Source organism: Tetrapisispora phaffii, chromosome 9, assembly GCF_000236905.1.
Source record: "Tetrapisispora phaffii CBS 4417 chromosome 9, complete genome".
NCBI lineage: Eukaryota > Fungi > Ascomycota > Saccharomycetes > Saccharomycetales > Saccharomycetaceae > Tetrapisispora > Tetrapisispora phaffii.
Window position 1 is genome coordinate 381,095 of NC_016528.1, and position 25,479 is coordinate 406,573.

Here is a 25,479-nt window from a genome sequence, read left to right on the forward strand (position 1 = left end):
TTATGTGACGCCAGTAATTTATGACACTTTTCTGGGTAACGACAAGGGCCTCTTCTCTGAAAAAAAATATTTGTAATATTACTTTATGTGATGGGGCAGTGATGACATGAACAATCACATATAACAATTAGATAACTGTATATTTGTAGATATGTATTTTTAAGTTAATTTGGAGATTACAATGATTGGAAGATAGCAATTCGATACATCAGTTTTGGTGTTATTTTGAGTTGACTACAGCTTCAAGGTAATCGATTGACTATGTCATTTAGAAAAAGAAGTGAGGTTTTGAATCGTGGTGTTGGACAACCTAGCGGAGTTCCAGGAAGGACACCAACTAATAGTCTAAGGGCTCCTATTGGTATGCAAAGGTCTATTGATGGAGCTCCTAGAGGTATCGGTAGGGCTCCAGTAGGCAGAAGTGTTCCTGATTCAACAGTTCCTAATTTGAATAATTTATCTTTAAGAAATAACAACCCTGCAGGTCTTCAAGGTTCAGATATTAGTCCTGAAAGTGAGCTTATTGAGAATCATCCCGGCGTGAGGCCTTCTCCTGCTACTTCTCACCCGACAACATCCACCGGTTGTTTTGATTTGGATAAGTTGCTATTGCATTCTGGGCTACCGTTGGGTAACACTTTGTTGCTTGAAGAGATGGGCTCCACTGAATTTAACTCCATCATTAGTAAGTTGTTCATTGCACAAGGTGTTGTATATAATAGAACAGAACCAACTAAGAATAACACGCATACGATTTTAGTCTCTTTGAATCATGGCTTGGCAAAGGATATTCCAGGTATTTATAAAGGTTCGAAAAGAGATATTAAAAAGTCTAAGATCTCAGAAGAAGAATCTAAAGTTACAGTTCAGAATATCACAGGACATTCTTCTGCCCAGAGATCGAGAGATTTGAAGATTGCTTGGAGATATGGTTTAAATGATAAAAAAGACGCTGACGCTGAGGAATCAGCACCAGTCGGTGACTACAAGAACTATAATCATCAATTTGATATCACTACACGATTAATGCCTTTACCAACTAGCACAGATATCACATTCATCTCTCCAGCTCAGCCAATTAAAACAATATTGTCTAAATTATTAGAGACAATTGAGAAACATCCAAAGAAGTTGATTAGAATAGTGATTCCCTCATTATTGCATCCTGCAATGTATCCACCAAATATGTTCAAGTTACAAAATATTATCCCCTTCTTGCATGGTATCAGGAGCACAGTTAAGCAATACAGTCAGAGATCTGTTCTATTAACAACATTATCGTCTGATATTTTAGATCCAATAATTATCTCTCAAATGGAGAACTTGTTTGACTCAGTCATCGTTCTGGAACCCTTTGAACAAGAGATGTTACAGTTTTTGGAAAGAGCATATAAAACACAGCCTAATAAAGTACAGCACGGTCTAGTTCATATAAAGAAGCGTGCGATATTCAGTGACTTTGGTGAAATGCATGTGGTTAAATCAGAATGGGCTTTCAAGAATGGCAGAAAGAAATTTGAAATTGAAGAATGGGGAATCCCTGTTGAGGATGAAGATGCTGAAAGTGCTAAAAAGGATAAAACTGATGATGTGTTGAACACTGTAGATTTAAATGTGCCATCGTCACACGGCGATCATGATCACAATCATTCATCTACATCAAACACCAAGATAGGAATTGATTTCTAAATGCAATTCAGATATTTTGAATGAAATAGGGGAAACTAATCAATTATTAGTTTAAAGTACAACTAGTATCGTATATAAATCTTGTATTTGTTTAAAACTATTTAATATAATTTCAATTTATGTACATGGAAATGCTATTCTATAGCTCATTTTAATGTGTAAGAGCGCCACTACCAAATTTTATACCATGGCTTTTGTTTAGTTACATCTTTATTATTTGGGATAATATTCGATTTTTGTTCCTCTTTTTCATTCAAAATGCTCTGAAGTTCATGTTCTAATTCTTCTGATTCTTGTTTTAATTTTAATTCTTTTTCATTATATTCTAATTTCCACCAAACTAAATGGAACATCAAATAAAAAGATGAACTCATCAAAAGAAATACCCAAATAGCCCTATTATATTGTTTCAATGGGACTGATTGATTATTATCTTGTTCAATTTGCATTTGTTTTAAGAAATTCATTTCATTTTTCATATTCAATTCACTTGTCTTTTCATTAATCAATTTCCTAATTAATTGGGGATCGACATCATCCAAACTTTTTAACTCAGCCAGATCTTCTAAAGTCCTTAACTCTTTCTGTTTAGTTGGTAACCTGAGGGTTCTAAAAGTGGACAAAGATTTGGCATGTTGTATTTTTAATAGGCCACCTTTAACAGTTGTTTTATTAGTAATCTTCAATCCAAGCACGGGCACATTTGATGCTATTTTATACAATGTCATTATTTAACAATCGTAGTTCTTTTCCTTTGAAAACTTAGTTGAATATGGTAGATATCGAGAAAGTAATACAGTGGGGTGAGATTCATTTATATAAAACATTGTCCTTTACCTATCTTCACCTTTAAATAAGGACTAACTTTGAACTACGTTTTTCTTACTTTATGAAAAATTATATTCTTTAAATTAAAGCTATTTAAAAGTAATACTGATCTATACAATATGATAGTTGATATAATCTAACTACAAATTGTATCTGGTGTATGATATAATGGTATCCTATGTACAGAAGTAAGGAAGTTAATATAAGTTTTTTTAATTGTTCTTACTTATTAAGTTTTGTTTCAAGTGCTGAGCTAATCACGATGTATACCGTATTGTGAACGGACTCTCCAAACCTCGAATCTTGCCCTTTGTTGTAACTCCGATAGTTTTTGCACACTTAGATTTCTCTCATCATATCCATCATCACTTCTGATCACAGAACCAATAGACATAAACAAACCGAATGTACCTGCAGAACCGGCAATATATTTACCTAGTGTTCTGACTACACCATCAGGTCCTGGACCTTGTGTGATGACAGCAAATCCACCAAAAAGTATTCCAGTACAGACACCAACAGTAGTACCCATCATTAAACCCATCTTAAACTTATCCCAGTTCGATTGTTGCATTCCTTGACCGTAAACTTGTGGTGGAGGTGGCATGTTGAAGGTATTGTTTTTAAGTATTCTCTTTGGCGATATCAGCAGTAGCTTAATAGAGAATTCCAAGGCCTAGTTGGAATGATAAATAATAACAGTAAGGAAATTCACCTTCAATGGATAACGCACCACCTTTCTTGTAATACTTATGCCTTAAAAATACATTTTATCTTCTGTTACTTTGTTTGAAATTAATTTCAATTTTCATATCAAAGGCTCGAGGGCTAATTTTTAAGGCCGTCCTCCATTAACTGGTGACTTAAAGGAATGATGGTTGTTATAGATTCTTTAACAACGATGGATCAATAGATAAGCAAGACAGTAATGGTATATTTTTGGTTATATATATATGTAGGTATGTGTAAATCTATAGAGAGTTCTAAACTTAATTTTATATTTCTTTGCAGATATTATTTCATTTTGCAATATTTGTCTATTGTACCAACTCTTCAAATTTGTCGAAATAGTTGGCTATTTGGCGAGTGGCCCATGAGTTGTTGTTGTCATCTAGATAAGCTAAATGGCCACCCAGATCTGTTTCACAGACAACAACGTTTGGATTCTCAGTGAAAACTGACTCTAATAATGATAAGGCGCCAGTAACTGGATCGTCATGGGATCCGATAACTAAAGATGGGATTTCGAAGTTTTTAACTCTTTGATAACTACTTGCAATTGCGTAATATGAAAATGCGTCATCTAATCCTAAAGACTTAGCAGTAAATAAATTGTCAAATTCAATTGTACTTTGGATGCGACTGCCTTTCTCTAGGTTTTCTGGAGTAAAAGAGTAGTAATCAGGATGCTCAACAGATGGTTCGTGTTCTGGTTTAGATCCATTTGGTACTTCTAACTCCTTGAAATTTGATTTGACTAACTTGAACAAGAATTGACCTAGGTTTTTAGAAAATAAATTATGACTCCACCAATCATCTCTTATCTTGATTGCTGATTCAACCATATCCCATGGGTTTGATAAAAACACAACTGACTCTAAACCAGTGTTTTCGGCGTCAACTCCACCAACATAATTTGCTAATTGCGTAGCACCAAAAGAAAACCCAACAGCGTATATTTTTCTGTTTGGCTGTTTCTTCTTCTCAACTGCAATAAATTCCTTGATATCATCGATGAATAAACCGGTGAATAGTTTACGATTGGATATCTTTGAACGGGAACAGCCACGACAATTCAATACAGCAACATTGAACTTCCCATCACTCACTCTTGAGAGGTCAAAGGTTAGTGAACGGATAATAGGTTCATGCGAACCACCAGCCAACCCGTGCAACACTAAAACTAACGGTCTTTCATCTTTTTGGATCTCTGTGAATTCGGAATTGGTTAAAAATCTGGTACGTGGATGTAGAGGAGGCCAATTTCCAGCATGAGTGTTTGCTTCATCCTCAGCAAACTTGTTTTTATTGTAGTTACCGGTTTTAACGTCCATGCCGTAAATTCCATCCCATCTTGAGTTCATTACCCAATCGATAGATGCAATACCATCATCCGAAAAGGTTCTAATTTCTCTTCCATAAAACACTGGAAATGCTTTACTAAAATCAGCAACAGCCAAATACAGAGTTTGTAAGTACCCAGTGAATAGAATGGACTTTAACTTAAATTGAGACCCATCAGCTAGAGAAGGAATATTTTGAGAAATAAACGTTTGGAAATTGGTTTTTGTCTGTGAATCCTTCAACACCAAACTAACGGAACTAGACCCTGTTATCTGACGAACAGTACTATTGTGACCCCAACGTAGTGGATATAAAAGTGGATACGATGAATAAACTGCTGACATAACTATCTTGATCTGACACGGTTATCTTCTTAACGATCTATATGTGGCACGGAAGAATCCAATTTTCTAGTACACTAAATACAATTGGAATGAAATTAGAAACAAATATACAGCAGTGTCAATCTATATATATATGTGTGTATAGGTGGTACACAAATAATAGAATGTTAATCGGATACAAAATGAAAAGTTATTAAATTACCATTGTCTTAAGGTTATATGTTGATTGAGAGAATATTTCTCTACGTAGCAGATCCGGGTTTAGAGTGTTCTGTCCGACAGCGTTAATTGACATTATCTATACATATATACACCTCTGGATATAGAAATGGATATAACGAACAATTTAATAAGTAATTGAGATGTTTTGAACAGTAGATGCTAAACTGAATGTGTTGGTTATTGATTTGACAAATTCCAGATGGTTAAGACAAGAAACATATAGTTATTTAAGCTTTAAAGGTAATATAAATGTATATTAAGGGACGTAATTTATTTTTAGTTGTTTGTAGTTATTTAAACTTATTCATCTTTTATTTCTTCTAATTTCTTTGAAGTTTTACTTTTGATTGCTTTCTTTGTAGTTGAAGCATTCTTTGAGGCTTGCTTCTTCTTCTTTCTCTTTAACTTTTTTATGTAAGTGTAATTACCTTCATCACCGTAACCGTATAAAGGTTTGAAACTTTCTAGAACACCACAATCTTCAAACAGATTTGGAAACAGCCAAAATCCTCCTTTGCTTTTGATGAATACTAAGGAAACGAGGTAGGTAACCAATCTGAGAATGGCAACTATGAAAAATAGACCAAGTAGACCTAATGCAGCCAATGATAAATAATAACTGCCGCGTCTCATTGATAATGGCCATAGTGGGAAACATACTAAAGTTAAAATGAATGCTACAATACCCAGTAAACTTGCAATATCTTTCCAAGTTTTTGGATTGTAGTTCCATGAGTAATAGGCATCGTCATTTAATGCAGCTTTTTGTGTTATGATTAAATTTGGGTGATCCTTATTTGGCTTCAAGCCATGTTCTTTGGCTTCATTGCTATGTAATTTTATAATTGGAACAATCAATTGAGTTCTAATTAAAGTGACGAATAACCCTTTGATTTTATCTTCATCGAAAATATAATCCTCTGCTTTTTCAGTGTCAGGATTTTTGACAATAATTGGATATAGTTCAGGTTGGTTTAACGACTTCTTGGTATAAATATTCGATTTGATTGCTCTAACGAATCTTTTATAACGGAAAAATTCTACAGGCTTGCCTTGTAATAAGCCTACTCTTTGTTTCAATGCACTATTACGACGCAATAATTTAGCAACAGCTAAAGGAGTATCAGGAGATATATCAGACATCGCAGAAGTGTTTGGTGTTATTTAGTAATCTTTAGAAAACAAAACACAAAATACAATGCTTTTCTCAAGTCTTTTACCTAAATTAAATGGTCGTTATTTAAACCCAAACAAAAACAAGAATAAATTATTAAGTAACATATAAATAATTCACTTCAATTGATAAATGGAAAGCTGCCATTAATTAATAAATTGTGATCCGATCTAAATTTAAATATAAAACTCATCAACTTTATCTTAGTGTTATTCTTTTTTGTTCTTGTTCTTGTGAATTTTAAAATCTTCAAACGATTTTTAATGTCGATAAATCGTAGTTCCGGGTAACATATGGATTGGATAGTATAGTTAGTAAAAGCGTTGACGTCTGTGTGAAGACGACGACAGTAGATATGATTACGTTGCTAATGTATTAATCAGTTATAACATGATAATGCTATTCATTGAGAGTACAATTGACAAAGACGCCACTGGCTGTAAATTTGAGCAATTAGTTATGTGTTAGTGTAATTTCGTTTATGATTTCAAGAAACAAGATGACACTAAATGGAGTTGATAGTTTGTGGTGACACAAATGGCACTTATTACAAGAAAAAGAGACAATATGCATATATACATGATGTATATATATATATATATATATGTTTGTGTATGTGGGTGTTTGTATAATTTTAATCTATAACTAAATATACATACAGTTCGCAAGAATTTACAATATTCAAGATTGGTTGCATCTACGTTTACCGAATTGTAGCACCCTTTGAAGAATCGATAATTGGATATGGCTTCTAATTCTGGGAAAGAGACTGAAGGCAATGCTGGTTGTAATAGAAACAATACAATCAAAAGTCTGAAATCGTATGGTACTGTTGACACTACCTATAACAAAAATATAGAAACCCCGCTGGAGCTATTGCCCACGAACAATAGTTTAATCGATTTATCTAAGGATTCAGAATTGAAGGATAAGAACAGCGATAATAACAACGACAGAAACAATGTAAATGAAATTGATAATGATGATACTTCTGATGTTGATCTAGAGAAATGTACGAAAGAAGCCGGTGATATAGATATTGAATATTCATTTTTCACTAAAACGCAGAGAATGGTAATGTTCTTCATTGTGATCTATGTTGGATTTCTAGGGCCAATGTCTGGAAATATATACATCCCAGCTTTACCAACATTACAGAAGGCTTTCCATACAAACACAACTGTGATAAATGCTACTGTATCGGCATTCATGGGTGTCTTCGCGGTTGGTCCCATATTTTGGGGCGTATATGCAGATGTTTGTGGAAGAAAATGGCTGTATCTTTGTTCTTTGATTTTGGTTACCGTAATAAATCTTTTGTTAGCAGTGTTACCAGCAAACTTGGCTTCATTGTTTGTACTAAGAGTATTTCAAGCATTCGGTTCAAGTTCAGTTATAACACTTGGTTCTGGAACAGTGACTGATATAACACCGATGAAACATAGAGGTAAAGCAATTGCTTACTTCATGTTGGGACCTAATATGGGTCCTATATTGGGACCTATCATTGCAGGTTTAATATTGATTAATGGTGATTATTGGAGATGGTTATTCGGTTTTACATGTATTATGTCAGCAATAGGTTTTCTATTAGTTTTAATATTTTTACCAGAAACTCTCAGATGCATTGTAGGAAATGGTGACCCAAGATGGAGGAATTCAAAAGAGATATCACAACAAACTAAAAGTGGAACAAGAGCTGACTCGCTAGTTGAATCTGAAAAACAACCAGAGACGGTGGTAACAAATTCGAACGTAGAATCAAAGTCAACAACTCTTTCATCATTAAATTTGAATCCGAAAAAAATGACGAATAGTTCAGAACAGGTATTTGGCACTGGAGATGATAAAGAAGATAATAATAAACCAATATCTGAGGAAATGAGTGCCTGTGTTGCTGGAGAAAAAGATTTGGAAGCGCAGGGACATGCTGTAAAGTTAGGTGATAATTACCATAAATGGCAACTATTTGCAAACATCGGAATTCAAAAACCGGTTTGTGACGATGAAATTTTCAAAGCATTGTATCCAAGACCTACAAAACCAACTTTGGTTGCTTACTATAATATATTCAAAAGCCCTCCTGTTTTCATTTCATCAATTGGTACAGCTCTTTTGTTTGCCAATTATTATGCATTTAGTGTGACATTTGCCAAATTTTTAACAGATTATTATCACTTTTCTAGATTGGGATCGGGGTTGGCTTTTATTTGCCCAGGTGTTGCAATGATATTTGGTTCTCAAATTGGTGGACATTTATCAGATTACTTACGTAATCGTTGGCTGCTAAAAAATTCCACAGATTGTAAGTATCCTATAGAAAAAAGATTACAATTACAAATAATTGCCATTGTAGTTAACTCATTGGGTATTATTGGATATGGGTGGTCAATTGAGAAAAGGTTAGATATTGTCTTAGTTTTCTTCTTCGCTGCATGCATCTCATTTAGTCTCACCTGGTGCAGTAATACAACTATGACCTATCTTACAGAATTGCTTGCAAGAAGAACATCGGCAGCTATATCAATAAGTAGTTTCTTTAGAAACACAGCAGCAGCAATCAGTTCAGTTATAATTGTCATATTATGTGATAAGATGGGGATTGGTTGGTGTTTTACAGGGCTAGGGTTATTAAATATCGTACCATTCTTAGGTGTCTTATATTTACTCCAATATGGATATAAATTTAGAGAAATTGAAGTGTGAAAATAGCATATTGATAGACAACCAGCTCCAGCAGCCCTCTCTCACTCACTCACATACATATATACACTCACTCCCAGTATGCCATCTAATTGATGAAAGCTATATAGCCGTATTTATTTTATAAGGACTTCACTACTAATTATAACAAAACAATTTAACATTTCGAAGTACATTTTTATTCAGGCACAGATAAACTCATACCTACACATGTATATTCAATAAGGAGTTGCTCCAAATCTGACAAAATTTATGTCACGTACAGATCTAACAAAGTCCTATGTGTTTTTACGAACCAAACTGACTTTCGTTGTAACTGAATCACAGAAACCTTTTCTAATACCATTCCGTTGAAGTATCTAATTGTGTGCTTGTTACTCAAATAATCAAATATCTTTATTCTTAAAGGAAAATTGACGATTGCGGGCATTCAAAAATGATCGCTAACCTGTTCCTTAAAAAACCGAAAACAATCTTAAAGAAGATGCCTAAAATCTAAACGGTTATAATATTATGCAATTATAAATGTTTTATGTTATTATAATCACTAATGAAACACAGATGTAGGCATTCTATATTTCATTCAAGGATTGGGATTTTAGAAAATCTATTGAGCTATCCACAGTTAATATCCATACTTTATTTGAAAGCCTAAAATCGCATATAAAAAATACAGGCTCCATCATATTACACTAGGATATTCATTTCCCTTTTCTGAATTGGTTTCAAATTGCATATTATAACAAGTAGAACAGTTATAGGTTGATTAAATATTATTTCGATTACGTGCGAAGATGGAAATATAACAAATAATTTTGACATGAAGCTACATATTAAGAAAACTTTCAACAATGTCATCGATGAGTTTGACCCGACATCTTTCATTTATGTCACAGGCACTGCTATGGCCTCATCTTTATTGCATACATTCCCTTTTCCTGCATACTGGTTGAGGGTTTGTTCATATATAATGTTTGCACTTGGTGTGCTGATATTTTTTTACTTTCATATCATTGGGACGTTGCAGTTGTTAAAATACATACGAACCAGAAATATAAAAGGTTTTTTTAACAAACAGTTTATGAACTTTGATACCAATGTATTTTGGGGTATTTATATCATTGCTTTTACGGGACTGATTAATTATTTAATACAATTAAGTGAAAATGAACTTCTACATTTAAAAAGTGGTAAAGGTATGATCATCTTTATTTATGTACTATGGTGGCTTGATTTATCTGCAGCTCTGTTCGTTACTTGGGGGATTACATTTATTAATTGGAGAATTGCTTGCAATCCTAGTGGACTTGGTAAACATGCTAATTGCAAACAAAAAATTCTATCTGACAATTTCAAGAGTTCGTTGTTTCTGTCTGTGATACCTATTGTTGTGGTAGCTGCATCTGGCGGACTGCTTGCTGGTTCGAAATTATTTTTGGAAACTGTGAATAGGAATAATCAACTTCTGATAATCGTGATAACATTATTGTTATGGACACATGTCTTTACATTTGTTATAGTGGTTCTAGCTTTGTTTTATTTGAATTTGTACATTAACAAACTACCCCCAGCAAACGCAGTTTTTTCATTGTTTATTGTCTTGGGTCCATTGGGTATGGGAGGTTTTGGAATATTATTAATTACTAAGAATATTCAAACATATGTAAATATTCATTATCCCTTATCTGCTCAGTCTCAAGTGACGCTAACACTAGAAGATGTCACAAAAATTGCGGTCCCGTGGGCATTCAGAATAGTTGGACTAGTTTTTTCGTTACTAGAATTGACCACAGGCTTTTTTTTCACTATAATATCTGTATTATCTGTTCTATCATATATTAGAATTTCAAATAAAGCAAATCGAAGTACAATCGTTCCCTTGTATCAGTACCATAAAGGTTGGTGGACTCTAGCTTTCCCTTGTGGGTCTATGGCACTGGGTGTTAAAGAAATATACGAACAATATAATCCATATACACCAATCGATGCCATTAGGATCATTTCGGTGATATACTATGGTAGCAGTATCGTATGGTGTATAGTTTGTTTATTGGGGTCATTACGGTACCAAATCCTTCCATTCGTTTTTCAAATATTTGGTTATGATGGAACGAATTTGTCATTAATTAAGCATAAATCAAAAATACAATTATATAAATCTAGCTTAGAAAAAGCTGGATCTGATTGACGGATCTACTATTCAAAAGATATCTAAATGAAAATTGTTTATATTCTATATTTTTTTATTATTGTTAAATGATTATTTAAATAAATTGTAAAATCCTTTTTGGAATACAATTATGTATTTACTTTTTTATTATTTTCATCTCAGTGAAAGAATGATAATGGAATTAATGACACATTTCTTTAAGAACCAATTAAGCTTTTAAAGAAGAAGCTCTTCTCTTTCTGGTTTCAGCCTTTTCAGCTTTTCTTTCAGCCAGTCTCTTAGCTAATAGTTGAGCGTATTCGGCAGCAGCTTCTCTTTGAGCTTGAGCGTTTCTGATCTTCAAAGACTTTTGGTATCTCTTTCTCTGTAATCTTTGTGGAGTGACTAATCTTTGGATCTTTGGAGCCTTAGTGTAAGTCTCTTCACCCTTGGTGACTTCTCTTCTGATAACAAAATCACGGACATCATCTTCCTTGGTCAAACCAAAGAACTTTCTAATGTTGTTAGCTCTCTTTGGACCTAATCTCTTTGGAACAGTGGCATCAGTGACACCTTCTAGTTCTTGTTCACCTTTCTTGGTGATGACTAAAGATAGGACAGCTAAATCTGGGCCAACAATAGCACCTCTGACCGACTTTCTCTTTCTTTCACCGCTTCTTCTTGGTCTGTAACAAGAAACACCTTTAGTCAAAAGTAACTTAACTCTAGTTGGTAATAAGACACCTTGTTTCATTGGGAAACCTTGTTTGTCGTTACCACCGGAGATTTTGAAGGTGTAGCCTTTGAATTCGTCACCGACGGACTCACCATCGACTTCCTGACCGATTCTCTTGTCGTAGAAGACACGGATACGGTGTTCATCATCGATTTCGACGGTCTTTTGGGTACCGTTAACTGGGTAGGCAATGTTCAACTTCATTATGCAACTGATGTATGTACGGTTTCTTATATTATTGTCTGAAAAATACCAAGAACGAGAATCAATTGGCTACGAGCAAGTACGGGTGTGACTACATATTTATATATATGTAAGTGCATGGAAGATTGGAATATAGTATAAGCATATACAATGCATTGTGATAGCTAATTGCTCGCATTGCAATGGCAAAAGTGTACACACATAGTTATTATTGATGATTGAGTAGGTAAGTATAATAATAATGTATGGCACTGGTTCCAAGAAGTTAGAAATTTGAGTAACATATTGGGATGCCTCCGCGCCGACGGGTAACGTTAAAGCCATTAAAAATCATTGAAAAATTCATGAAACTTTTCACAAATAGAAACAAATGGGTGAAAACAAGCTGAGAGTCATCGCGAATTTGTTTTTCACTGTAGCACATAATATGCCGTACAGCGCGGGCGTGAATTGTTTTTCTTCTCACTCTGAGTTCTCGTTACGAAACATTGAAATTTTCTTATTTTTGTTTCTTCTAAAAAATAAAGTAAACCCGTAATGTCTGGGTGTTGTGTCAAGTGACTGTCGCAGATGCCAGTTTTATAGTCCGCTGACATCCCCAAGGTTAAGAAAAGACCAACCTCTGCAAAGCACACTTCATATTAAGACTTTGTGTTGGTTACCCGGCCGCACATTCGATCGCCAGCGTTACCAAGACGTCGGGAAGTAGAGCTCAGCGAAGCCAGTGGATGGTGGATGCTTTACGTTGCTGGATGCCCCCATCAAGCAGGGCGGGTAAAAATGGGCCGGGGTGGCCGTGGGAGAAAGAGAGAGGGCGGCGTGGGATATCTGGTCAGTATTGGTATTATTGCACCACGCCTTTAATCTTGATAGTGTGGAATATACTCAACTTTTGGGGAAACGGGGTCTTTACAGTGTGCTTTCCCTTCTGGTCAGGCAAGGTCAAACTTGCGATATTATAGACGTTAGTCAACTGGCAGTAGCCAGAACAGGTATAGATTAATCGAAACTTTTGGTTTAGTTATACCTATAGTGCTCAAATCGATAGATCCATGAATTCCTGTATTTGGTAATTCCTGGGTCCATTGCAACCTAAAAAAATACACTCATCATACCTTAATCTACTTGTATAAGACCTCTATATACACACACATATATATATATAGGTGTGTATGCATCTATATTCTTATGGTGTTACACTTCCATCTTACTTAAAGCCATCTTTCTGTGTTCATGGCGACTTTTTATAAGTTCTTATAATGCTCCCAAACACACTCAATACACAGATATATACTACTACTTTTTAAACATGGTTCATTTAATTTGGCCATATCCAGACACCCCAATTCAAGGTATTTGGGGTAATGTTACTGCTACGATCGATTGGTGTGAAGAAAATTATGTCGTTAGTAAATATATAGCCGAATGGTCAAACACCTTATCAAATATTACTTATTTCATTACTGCTTTATATGCTACTTATAGTGCCTACAAGAACAACTTAGAGAGAAGATTCATTCTAATTGGCATTGGATTCGCTATCGTTGGATTTGGTTCGTGGTTGTTTCATATGACTTTGCTTTACCATTTTCAGCTACTAGACGAGTTGCCAATGATTTATGCGACTACTATTCCAACTTGGAGTATGGTTTGCGAATTCTATGAATGCAAACATATGAAGGACAGAGACTTTAAAAGGTTTTCAACAAAGATTCAATGGTATGTAGGATCAATCATCACATTGGCATCGCTGGTAATCACAGTAGTCTATGTCATTATTAGAAACCCGCTAATCCATGAATTTGCTTATGCTTTTTTCACTGGGTTGGTGGTGATATTTGCAGGTTTATTATGTCACAGTTACGTTTCCGATCCAAGATCAAAGAGAAATTTAACCTACTGTATGGGCCTAGGTATCGTTTTATTCGCTACAGGTTTCGTTGCTTGGCAATTGGATGTTAATTTCTGTCCATTTTGGACAAATATAAGAAGGTCGTATTTACAGTTACCATTGGGTGTCTTCTTGGAGCTACATGCTTGGTGGCATGTATTTACAGGTCTCGGTGTATATTATTACGTCATCTTCCTTCAATATTTAAGAATCATCACGAGTAACTCCCAGGATAGGTTTCAGTTCATTTGGAGATGGAAAATCATTCCGGAAGTAATCAATAAGGACAATGCAATCAACACACCATACTCATTGGAGTTCTTGGGAAATTACGTGGATCCAGCCGAATTCTCTGAAGAAACACAAACTTAATCCATTATATAATACATTCATTCATTCATCCAGCACCACTTCGTGAAGTTTTTAACATATACAATATACACATTCACTCATTTGATACTTTTAACACCCTGATGTAAATACACATACACCTATATAATCTGATAGTAAATATAAAATAAAGCTAGTGAGAACTGTTCCATTCTTAATCGCACTTTTCGGCTGTTATATATAATTGCAATAACGATAATATACTCTCTTCATTCAAGCAATTGAGATGTTGGTGAACTTTTGACGTTGTTTGTACGGTTCAAGCTGCAAAATAAAGTTGGAAATGGTTGTTTTATGCGTTGTTTTCTTACATCTGTAGTATTATTTTCATGGAACGTTAACTATATAAAGATATATTTATTGTGAATAGGAATTTAAAGAAAGAAAAAAAAACATAAAAGTGAATAAATTCTTTTCTACAATTTTTAGTATATTTATTGATATAAATATATATTTGGTAGGTCTAAGTTCACTCTTTCTTATTGTTCTTGGATTTCGTTGACGAAACAGCTTTGCATAAGGTCGAAAACTATATAGTTTTTGACAAACCATTTTACAGATAAGAACCAAGATTACATAGGTTTACACTGTTTCAGTGGACCATTAGATATTGAAACATGGCGAAAAAGAAACAGCAGAAGAAGAAGGTCAAGCAAAAGGCTAAGAAGCCACAACAGAATCCCAACCTAGATACAGTTGCAGGTCAGATGGTTGCAGGTCAGCACGACAATGTGGAAACGTCACAAGAAGTTGGTGACGGTGTTGAGATGGAAGACCACAACGAGAATACCGTGGAAGAGGTTTTGGAAACTGCATTAAACGTTGCATCGGAATTGGGTAAGGAAGAGACAACTGCTCAAGTTGGCTTGCCCTTGGAACAAGTTATAGAACCGGTAATTGAAGAGAATTTCATAGAACAGCAACCTATTCCAGAATTTCCAATACATATTGATGAGCCTGTTCAGCAGTATACCGAGGAAGCACAACAAAACTTTGCTCAAGATTCAGTTGATTTTTCAGAAGTTCTCATGGAACGTACTCACACCGCTGTGGTCGAGGAACCTGGGTTGTCTCCGATCAAAGAATACATAGCGGAGCCTGCATTGGAAGAACAAGAACTACAACCAGAAACATTTCAAAATAATATCGAAGAAACTGCACAGTATACCCAAACGGGGAATACTGAGTTGGAGCCAGAACTAGCCACAGAATTGACTCAAGATATTCGAGCTGTTCAAGACTACGTAACAGAACAAACGGATATACCTTATCTACCGGAAAATGAAGAGATTATTGAAGAAGTCGTTCAACCAGTAGAATTACAATCTGCAGAGATCAATCAAAAACCGATCTTCACTGAAGAAATTGGAAAAAGTAACGAATTTGCAAGCATATCGATTGATAATGATGCTTTGGGAAATGATTCAAATTTGGCTCAAGGGGAAACCAATATATCACATAGCAATGAGAACCTTTCAGAACAGGATATTCCACCGTCAACAGATCTAATTGAGCATCCCACTCAGAATGCTGACCTTACATCAGAAAATCTCGAAAGGGATATTGTAAATGTTCATTCACAATCAAGTATTGGTGTGGTTAGAGTAGAATCTGCTGATGAGATACCTGCTTCATTAGGAGATAGCCAATTTACACATGAAACCTCAATAAAAAATAATGAAGAAATTATTACCTTTGAGGAAAATCTATCGGAAAACGATGCTGATAATTTTTTCACAGTTATGGCAAAATCACAAGAGGATGAATTACTTGAGCCCCAATTATCAGAACAGTTGAATGAAAACGATCTTCAAAAGGTGGAACCAGATTTACATGTTCCTGAACCTGAACCTGCAGTAGTTAATAATGACCCACTTTCTTTCTTAATTGAAGAAGATGATGATTTCTTAGATGATGATGACGATGAAAATGATAAAGAAAAAGAAGACGACACTGAAAACATTAATGAGATTGAAAATCATGATGTTGATACCAATAATACTAATATAACTCATACTAATAACAAAAATAATATTGATTTGTTATCGGATGATGATAGTTTAATAAGTTCGGATGAAGAAATTGAATTGGATTTTCAAAATATAGCAAAACCTCTGACTGAAGAAACTACCGAAACAACTGCTCTTCCAAGCAAATATATTCCAACAGCAAATACTAGTACGTCAGCTATTACTTTGCCTGTGAGTCAGAAATATGAACCGAGGATTAAAACTGTTAAACAAGCATCAATAACTAAATTGGAGATTCCAGGAATCAATGCAGCAGGTATCGTTCCTCCAAAACCAAATTTTCAAAGGGATATCTCTAACGATATTGCATCTAATAGCCCTTCATCTACTGTAACTAAAAAATTGAATGATGAGAAGAAAAAATCAGATGCGTATGATTTTCCAATGGATCTGGTTGGTAGTACCATTCAAAAAGGTCACGCTAAACCAGTTTCACTACCTACACCTCAATTATCAGATATGAATTCTGTAGCAATTCCACTTAACCGCAACCCCTCCAGCAATCATACTATTAACACAGGCTCTAAAATTCATTTACGTACAACATCCAAAGGCACAATACCTCCTAATCCATATGCGATATCAACTCAGATGAAGGCTCCTATCAATCAATATGTTCCATCATTAGACAGTTTAAATACTTCAGCAATCCCTCAAAAACAGCCTAGAATGTATGCTCCCAATGTTGTTAATGCACAAGCACCGCCAGTCACAAATATTGTACCAAAGGTTAATGTACCACTGATCGTTAATCCACAAGCTCCGCTAGTTGCAAACCCCCCACAAGGAATGTATGCTCCTCAAATGGTCAATGCTCAAGCTTCACCAATTACAAGTCCACTTCAAGCAACGTATGCTCCTCCGTTTGTTAAATCTCAAGAACCTGATGTAGTTATTGGAAAATACGCACCAGTTCAGAATCTTGCACCAAGTAATAATGTAGTCAATGCTAATATACATCAACCTCAACAATTCACATTTCCAGCAAAAAATGACATGGATAATCAAGAGAAAATTAATGACCTAGCCATACCAATAGCTGGGCGTCAGACTAGAAAGAAATCTATTAGTCGTTCGGGTGCTGATATGTACAATCCTATTAAAACAAAGGGAAAAATCAGATACTCTTTGTCAGGAAGAAGTCAATCAGGGATTCAAGTTGAAGAGAATAATATCAATATGCAACAATCATATTTACCTTATGTTCCAACCACACAGGCTGCGAATGCGACCTCATTTTCGGCATCTAGATATTCTAATGAGCCTCAGCTGAAACCGGAAGAAAATGTGGCACTACTAGGTAGGCAATTTCCTTTATTTAAGTGGGGACCATCCAGAAAGATATCATATGGTGTACCACCTGCAATTAACCAAAGCTCCTATATGATGAATACTATTAGCAATGAGATGACAATCAATATAATTGAAACTGAAGAAATGATAAAACCTGATCAGTTGTTAAACTCGTTTATTGGTCCATTGTTTAAAGGCAAGACAAAGGAGAAGGATATTTCAAAATGGATTAACGATATTACTAATAATATAGCTAATCAATTCACTTCTGATGAGATACTTGTGTATAAATTATTAGATTTGAAACTTTCCTCAAAAAGGTCGATGAAAGATGTTGCTGAATTATTATACACTAATCGTAGCAGTTTAGGGATTGTATCCAGAACACAGGTTAATGAACCATTTGAGTTTAATTCACATAAGCTAGGTGCCAATTCCCAGAAGACGATTGCTGATCAACTTCAAACAGGGCAACATCATGAAGCCTTATCATTTGCATTGAAGGAAAAAGATTCTACAATGGCTCTATTAATTGCAAGCATGATGGGTAAAGATAGAATTACTCAGGTTGTAAAACAATATTTTACAGAAGAATATGGAGATAGTTCGAGTGGTATCTTATTATCTTTATTGTTTCAAGTGTTTGTAGGAAATCCCTCCGATGCAGTTGCAAGTTTATATAATGATCAGTTAAAATCTTCATGGGCTATCAATAATTGGCAATTACTTGTTTCCTCTATTTTGAATAATATAGGTTCAACTGACAGTAATGAACAAGTTCTTCACAATAGTGATCTTCCAATCAACGTCATTGAATTCTTAATCGAATTTGGTATATTCTTAAATGGAAAACAACTTGAATTGGCTTCGCATATTCTTTTCATTATTGTGAACATGCCTTTGAACTCTAAGCCAATTACCAATACTTCAAATGTTGTATTTAATTATATCGGAACTTCTACTACTGCTCAGAGTTCAATATGGTCCGAAATTTATGAATTTCTATACTCTAAAGATCCAAAGCATAGATTTTTTTATGATATATTACCACAGAAATTATATCATGCAACAATTTTGTATGAAAGCGGCCAAGTTCCATTAGCTACAAAATATGCAGATTCGCTTTTGGCCTCATTAAAAATTTTGTCAAAAAAAGACCCTATGTATATTAATTTAAATGCCCACCTCCAAGATTTAAATAATTCAATGAGTTCAAGCAGTAGTTGGTTAGGAAAGCCTAAATTTAGTAGCGTCTGGGATCAACTCGATAAATCATTCAATAGATATATTGGAGGGGACGATGATTCGTCACTACACCAAAATGGGGAGAAGAAAATATTTGATCGCTTTACCCCAGTAAATTCAAGAAATTCATCAACCTTAGATCTTACGCAGCCAACATTTACACCGTATCAGAACAAACTAAATCCTATTTCAAAAATAGAATCTATATCAATTGGCGAAATGGTTAGACACGGGAGAACAAGCTCTTTGAAAACTAATGTTTTAATGAATGATAATTATTTACCTCATTCACAATCAAGGGATGTTCAACATGAGCATGCAGCTCATGTTTCTTCCCAAAATCCAGCTCAACAAATGAAAATACCTAACTTGAATAATGATTTATCATTAAGTAAAGTAAGTAATGATCAATCTTCAAAATCTAAACAAGTGAGCATTGATGGATTAAATAATTCTCCGCCACCAAAAATGAATTCTCAATATGATGGATCTGAGAGACAAACACCACAAGATATTCCACTGAAAAATTTGGACGGAAATGCCTCTTTCAAGCCACCATTGAATAGGGCATATAGTGATACAAATAGCTCAATACAATCAACTCATTCCTCAGCACATTTATCTACATTTGATGTTAAAACGGCAATTGTCACTGCAAGATCTGAATCTCAAGAAGCTTACACGAAGGTTAACCAAGCGTTAAGCGACGTTTCTAAGAGCTCGACATTGGTTCTTGATAGAAACAATTTGGACTTAAATGGTACAGGTATGATTTCTTCAATTCATACTTCAACTAAATATGACGTGATAGCAGCAACTTCAACAAATACTACTGATGAACTAAGAAATGTACAGAACCCTATTGAGAGTTCGTTGGTAAATAATGAAATGCCACAAAATTCAGAAATTATGCAGGGAAATGATAAATCGACTATATCAAAACCAATTTTATCACCACCACTTAAACAACTGACCCCATCCAATAATACTATTGAAAATATAGTCCCTCAATCAGTATCCAAACCAGTAATGGCAAATTCTTATATTCCATCTAATTCTCTAGTACCTAATAGCACTGCTGATACCGTTTTAGCCAAACAGAATCTCCCTTCAGCCGATATGAATACTGCTTCATTCGGGGGATATGCACCAACATATGATCATGGTATTAAAAGAGAAGGAAATAAAAAATTCTCGCCAATTAAAAATGATTCAAATACGTTTTTGAAAGAAGCTAATAACACAAGTAATTACGCTAATTTTGAAGAACGGAAAAGCTCAGCTCCTAATCCTGTAACCGTTTCCATGGAGTCCACAAAGAAAAAGCAATATAGATTCACATCTGTTTCCGATGCTACTATAACTAATATTGATTCCATACCTCAAAGAATTAGAAGTAGATTTGAACCAATTCAAGAATCAGAAGTTTTAACCGAAGCTTTATTTGAACCCGTTATTAAGATTTCGAATAATTTGAACTTTAAGCCACGTTCATCGATTGTTAGTGAAGAAATGCCTCTGTATGAAGACGATGTTGAGGACGAATCAGATGATGAAGGTGAGCAACAGTTACCAGATGCTAAATTAAAAGAAGAGTCATCTAGGAACGAAGCAAGGGAGCAAAGCGAGCTAGCCGAAAAGAATTTCAAGAAGGTCGCTGAATCTGAAAACTGCAGAGATAAAGATCAAGTTGGTTCATCTGGTTGGTTCACGTGGTTAAAGAAAGATCCGAATGCAAAGAAACCAATAAAGGCTAAATTAGGAAACAAAAAGTCTAACTTTTACTATGATGAGGAACTAAAACGTTGGATAACGAAGAACGCTACTGAAGAAGAAAAGCAACAAATAACTGCACCTCCTCCACCTCCACCAATGAGTAAAAAAAGAACGTAGAACCTCTTTTACAACCATCATTGAACAGTAGTGCTGCTCTCCATGATAATAATAATAATGTATCGAATACTCCGAATAATAATCATGCAATGGGCTTAAACCCTGCTAACACAGATAAACCAGTATCTGCCAAACCATTTACTTCACCACCAGGTATTAATTTAACTGGTAGAAAAGCAAGTGGTTTAGATGATTTATTGACTCTAGGTGCTGGTACTCCAAGTTCAAGAAGAAAAAAGAAACCAGGAAGGGGATATGTAAATGTTTTAGAAAAACATTAAGGTGTTACGTTAAACTACAAAAAAACATACAAAAAAGGCTTATATTTATTTGATCATGTACTTATTTACCATGTATCCTACGATAAAAATCAGACTGATTTCATTGATTTATGTAATATGTTTATGTTTATGTTTATATTTCATAAAATAAGTAATAGTATTACATTTGACTATAAATATGCTATATAACCTAGAATTTTATTCCATTATCTGTATCATTTATTAAGTTTCGAGTTAGGGACATACCAAATATTTTCCTTTCCGAAATCAGCTTCACCAATTTTTATAAAACTTATTATACCATTATCTATAACTGCTATTAGAATGTTTCTGTAGCCATGTTTTAATCTCAATATCTGTTGAATATTTGTATTATAAGAACTTATAGGTCTCTTCACTTTTTTTTGCTTTACTGAATTTAAACTCGAATTTACCTGTTTAGCTTTATAATGTGATTTCAGTAAATAATCTTCACGGGGGATATTACATGTATAAGAATTTCTTTCCCAGAAGTTTGTATCTTCTGAATTATTAAGAAATTCAAACTTGTAATCCAGTGAATCAAATAAATCATCAAGCTCCTTCTTTGAAGGAAAATGTTGCTTTGGGTCATTTTTATTCATAACCATTATTTGATAATCCGGCAATCCTGGACTCTTTTTTTTATAATTTGACTGTGGTTTCCATACATCAAAGGAAATTTTTTGCTTATTATGTAATGTGGGTTTTCTGTTATATTTAATTCTTTGTGAATATAGTTCAGACTTATTTTTCGGCACATTTTGGCAATTAATTAAAGTTTGCAAACCATTATATATCATTGAGTTGGATAAATATTTGAATATTTTGAAATTGTAACTACTGAAGAACACCATTTTTCTTAACATTTTGGACGTATCTGTAAATAATCTATCTGTAAAAGATAATAAATTTATAACATTAAAATATCCAGTCCATTTATTCAATGTTGATGGGAAGAAAGAAGTAGGATCAGGTACCTGCATTTTTTTCAAATTAACTATGTAACCCAATCTCTTCAGGTAACCGTATACAAAAAACTCATTTATTTCAACTTGAGATTCGAAAAATGTATAAATATCTTCGATTGATAGTGGAACGATATCCATATCATCTTCAGTAGTCATAGAATTATGATACTCAGAACATAAAAATGGTGTAATAGTACCTCTCTCTGCCAGATAGACAAATTCTAAGAAGTTTAACCAACATCTACTTTGTTTATCAACTTTCCCAACTGTTTGCAAAAAATTTCCCTTTGCATGTAAAATAAATGCAGAATGAAGTTCGGGAACTAAGAAAGCTTTACTTTGGTTTTTAATTGTAGAGCCTCTTATTGAATTGTAAAGTGTATCGAACATCGCCTTTCGTACTTGAAACAATCTGCCTTCTTGTATAATCGTACCATCTGGTTCGTAGTCCTTTTCACCTCTCTTTGGTAGAGTCTTAAGAGAGTTTTTTTTTGATAGTTTGGCCAATTGTGACCAATCCTGGATTACCTCATCCTCTTCTAATTCGGAAGTAGCTCCATCTGTTTCTTTATTAAGTTTATTGTGTGTATATTTTATGGGAGATCCATTTCTTTTTTCCATTACTAATTAGTAAATATGCAACTAGACTGTTATGAAAAATTTTATATCCAATTTCCTATCCTCTAATTTCTTCACTTTATTATATAATATAAGATTATAACTCAAATAGAAACACTTCCAATGGCTTAAATCTTGTTTATTTTATTTGTGTTCATCATTTGACATTCCCGCTTTTGAATGTAAGACGGATTTCATGAACGGTATTTCTATAACTGGTATAATTCAATGTGAAATTAAATATATATTCAATGATGTATGAACAACACCATCATACAGAATCGATAGATCACTTATAATAAATGCGTATAATTTGAAACTATCATATTTAAATTGTAGGTTCCATTGGTATAATATTAATATTAGATTGGTCAATTCTAGTGACCCACTGCTAATTTACTACAAATGTTTACTTTTGAATATCGAACCAAATGCTGCTATTATGGGATACATTTGAAAGCTTCCAACAATCTTAAATGTTTTATGGCAGTTTCTTAGTTCATTATTTTATTTAAAGCATTTTTTGTCAATCTATAGTGCCTGCATAACAATTTACAATGCAGTTAAGCAACTCAATATGATCCATATTAACTTTAAGACTCTTATTATTAACAGGACCAGCTAATGATTATAGTGTTTTTCAAAGATATACTATTTCTTTCCTATACTTATATTATTGATTACAAAACAGTGCCCAATTGGATGTTCTGTTAAGTATGATCGTTCTGTTTTGCGATCTTCAAAATCATTTTATACCTGAGCGGCTATTTCGAAATCCGTATTAATATATAAAGATATCAGCAATGGAGTTGAAAAAAACAGGAGCAATACATTCACAATAATTACTATTTCCTAAACAACAGTGTTAGTAACAGAGATATGGTGTAAGTATATATTATCGATTAAAGTTATTTGAAGGTACATCATGGTTGTGTTTGTGGATGTAAAGCTCAATTTAAATTCGTTGAGTTTGGCCCAAACGTTCTTAAAAGAAATAAATTCGGAGGTCAAATTTAGTGATAGAGGTTACGGAAAGGTTGAATTCATGTTAGGCCAAGTACTGTTGTTGATCAAGTATGTTATTGGTAAGAAAATAGCTAAACTATTGAACTCAAATTTAAATGTTGAACAATTTACTAGTAATGATTTATTAGGTGACAAACATTTAAAATTTAATGTTGTTGAACCTCTTACAGATATACAAGCTAAAATATTAAAAAGTTTGTTAAAAGTTGTCTGCTATCAACAGGACTCTAATAAAAAGGTTGAGGAATTTATTATTCAAGAGGGCCAAGAAAATATGATTTTATCACTTTTTGTAGAAGCTATTCAGTTCGAAACATGCTTGCATTATACAGATACAAGAGAAAAAACATTTGATCTAGTAAATATTCATGAAAATATTAAAAACATAACTGCTGCATTATCAAAAACGTCATTTTTTGATGGTAAAGATTTAAATGCCAGAGAGAATTATGTTATATACTTATTTTATTGTTTAAAAGATTCCGAAATACAGACAAAAATAGCCAACAAGGATTCAGTTGAAAGCTATGATGAGAATGAATCTGACGTTTCTGAAGATGAAACTGCATATTCTAATTCTCAATCTAATATGACAAACACTGGAATAGCCCTTTCAAATCATATATTAAATTTGACAACAATTACTTTGCTACCCTCAAAGTCTTTTGAAAATCTCTGGGAATCGCTGCATTTTGACACTAATATTAAACAAAAGCTATTTAATTATGCAACAATCTCACTTAAACTTGGGAAATATATAAGTAAAAGTGGTAAAAACCAGCAGCTAACCAATAATAATAGTAATAGACTCATTTTGCTTCATGGTCCACCTGGAACAGGAAAGACAACATTATGTAAAGCTTTATTCCAAAAAATATCAATGAGGTGTCAAATAAACGATGCGACTTTGATTATAGATAATCAAGGAAGTGGAATACTGATTGAACTGTCTTGTTCAAAAATCTTTTCAAGGTGGTTTGGCGAATCAGCCAAGAATTTAGAAATATTATTCACTGAAATCAAAAATATAATAAAACATTATAATTCAATGGGTAAATTTGTGTGTCTTCTGATCGATGAAGTAGAAGCAATTGCGTACTCACGAACAGATTTGCTTAATAAAAATGAAACAACTGATAGTATAAGAGTTGTTAGTACCCTTTTGACTTTGCTGGATTCTTTAAGGACATTTGAAAATATCTTGACACTTGCAACATCGAATCTGATTGGTTCATTAGATGCAGCATTTGTGGATCGAGCAGATTGGATATTTTATGTCAATAACCCATCTGAAAGAGGGATAACTTTGATTTTAGATTCTAGTATCAGAGAATTATTAAACTTGAATATTCTAAGTTCACCTTTAGGGAATGGGACACTAAATGATACACAATATCAAGAAATTTTGAAAACCATCGCACACACATGCTTCGTATGTTAAAATTAAATCACTAAGTTTATTCAAAATTTTGATAAACTATTTTAAAAATAATAGATTTCGTACTAACACAACATCACAGGCTAAAAATATGAGTGGTAGGATATTAAAGAAGCTTCCAATAAAATGTATATCAGAATACTTCTTTGATCTACCGGTAAAATTAGATGATTTTTTGCTTGCATTTGCTCATACAGTTGTAAAGTTATCAGACAAGGAATCTGTCTAGTTACTACAGCAGTAATATCTAAAGGGTAATAATCATTTCTTAA

At 33.8% G+C, this 25,479-nt stretch overlaps 12 protein-coding genes across 12 annotated transcripts; 6 read left to right on the top strand and 6 right to left on the bottom strand.

The window, feature by feature from the left end:
• Positions 1-261: 261 nt before the first annotated feature.
• On the top strand, positions 262-1,689 carry ELP4 (Elongator subunit ELP4; the record flags this gene model as incomplete). Its single annotated transcript, XM_003687061.1, has 1 exon — positions 262-1,689. The coding sequence occupies one exon, from the start codon at positions 262-264 to the stop codon at positions 1,687-1,689; it is 1,428 nt and encodes a 475-aa protein (XP_003687109.1).
• Positions 1,690-1,859: 170 nt separating this feature from the next.
• INA17 (Ina17p) lies at positions 1,860-2,417 on the bottom strand (the record flags this gene model as incomplete). The annotated part of the gene is made up of 1 exon (XM_003687062.1): positions 1,860-2,417. The coding sequence occupies one exon, from the start codon at positions 2,415-2,417 to the stop codon at positions 1,860-1,862; it is 558 nt and encodes a 185-aa protein (XP_003687110.1).
• A 353-nt stretch (positions 2,418-2,770) lies between these two features.
• MGR2 (Mgr2p) lies at positions 2,771-3,124 on the bottom strand (the record flags this gene model as incomplete). The annotated part of the gene is made up of 1 exon (XM_003687063.1): positions 2,771-3,124. One exon carries the CDS (start codon positions 3,122-3,124, stop codon positions 2,771-2,773), a length of 354 nt encoding a protein of 117 aa, XP_003687111.1.
• Positions 3,125-3,554: 430 nt separating this feature from the next.
• TPHA0I01740 (uncharacterized protein) lies at positions 3,555-4,925 on the bottom strand (the record flags this gene model as incomplete). The annotated part of the gene is made up of 1 exon (XM_003687064.1): positions 3,555-4,925. The coding sequence occupies one exon, from the start codon at positions 4,923-4,925 to the stop codon at positions 3,555-3,557; it is 1,371 nt and encodes a 456-aa protein (XP_003687112.1).
• A 522-nt stretch (positions 4,926-5,447) lies between these two features.
• SEC62 (Sec63 complex subunit SEC62) lies at positions 5,448-6,290 on the bottom strand (the record flags this gene model as incomplete). Its single annotated transcript, XM_003687065.1, has 1 exon — positions 5,448-6,290. One exon carries the CDS (start codon positions 6,288-6,290, stop codon positions 5,448-5,450), a length of 843 nt encoding a protein of 280 aa, XP_003687113.1.
• Positions 6,291-7,065: 775 nt separating this feature from the next.
• DTR1 (Dtr1p) lies at positions 7,066-9,027 on the top strand (the record flags this gene model as incomplete). The annotated part of the gene is made up of 1 exon (XM_003687066.1): positions 7,066-9,027. One exon carries the CDS (start codon positions 7,066-7,068, stop codon positions 9,025-9,027), a length of 1,962 nt encoding a protein of 653 aa, XP_003687114.1.
• Positions 9,028-9,844: 817 nt separating this feature from the next.
• On the top strand, positions 9,845-11,212 carry SSU1 (Ssu1p; the record flags this gene model as incomplete). Its single annotated transcript, XM_003687067.1, has 1 exon — positions 9,845-11,212. The coding sequence occupies one exon, from the start codon at positions 9,845-9,847 to the stop codon at positions 11,210-11,212; it is 1,368 nt and encodes a 455-aa protein (XP_003687115.1).
• A 190-nt stretch (positions 11,213-11,402) lies between these two features.
• TPHA0I01780 (40S ribosomal protein eS6) lies at positions 11,403-12,113 on the bottom strand (the record flags this gene model as incomplete). Its single annotated transcript, XM_003687068.1, has 1 exon — positions 11,403-12,113. The coding sequence occupies one exon, from the start codon at positions 12,111-12,113 to the stop codon at positions 11,403-11,405; it is 711 nt and encodes a 236-aa protein (XP_003687116.1).
• A 1,309-nt stretch (positions 12,114-13,422) lies between these two features.
• TPHA0I01790 (ceramidase) lies at positions 13,423-14,376 on the top strand (the record flags this gene model as incomplete). Its single annotated transcript, XM_003687069.1, has 1 exon — positions 13,423-14,376. One exon carries the CDS (start codon positions 13,423-13,425, stop codon positions 14,374-14,376), a length of 954 nt encoding a protein of 317 aa, XP_003687117.1.
• A 635-nt stretch (positions 14,377-15,011) lies between these two features.
• TPHA0I01800 (uncharacterized protein) lies at positions 15,012-20,855 on the top strand (the record flags this gene model as incomplete). The annotated part of the gene is made up of 1 exon (XM_003687070.1): positions 15,012-20,855. The coding sequence occupies one exon, from the start codon at positions 15,012-15,014 to the stop codon at positions 20,853-20,855; it is 5,844 nt and encodes a 1,947-aa protein (XP_003687118.1).
• Positions 20,856-21,351: 496 nt separating this feature from the next.
• On the bottom strand, positions 21,352-22,746 carry SEN54 (tRNA splicing endonuclease subunit SEN54; the record flags this gene model as incomplete). The annotated part of the gene is made up of 1 exon (XM_003687071.1): positions 21,352-22,746. One exon carries the CDS (start codon positions 22,744-22,746, stop codon positions 21,352-21,354), a length of 1,395 nt encoding a protein of 464 aa, XP_003687119.1.
• Positions 22,747-23,668: 922 nt separating this feature from the next.
• PCH2 (Pch2p) lies at positions 23,669-25,436 on the top strand (the record flags this gene model as incomplete). The annotated part of the gene is made up of 2 exons (XM_003687072.1): positions 23,669-25,201; positions 25,290-25,436. 2 exons carry the CDS (start codon positions 23,669-23,671, stop codon positions 25,434-25,436), a joined length of 1,680 nt encoding a protein of 559 aa, XP_003687120.1.
• Between the last annotated feature and the right edge of the window lie 43 nt (positions 25,437-25,479).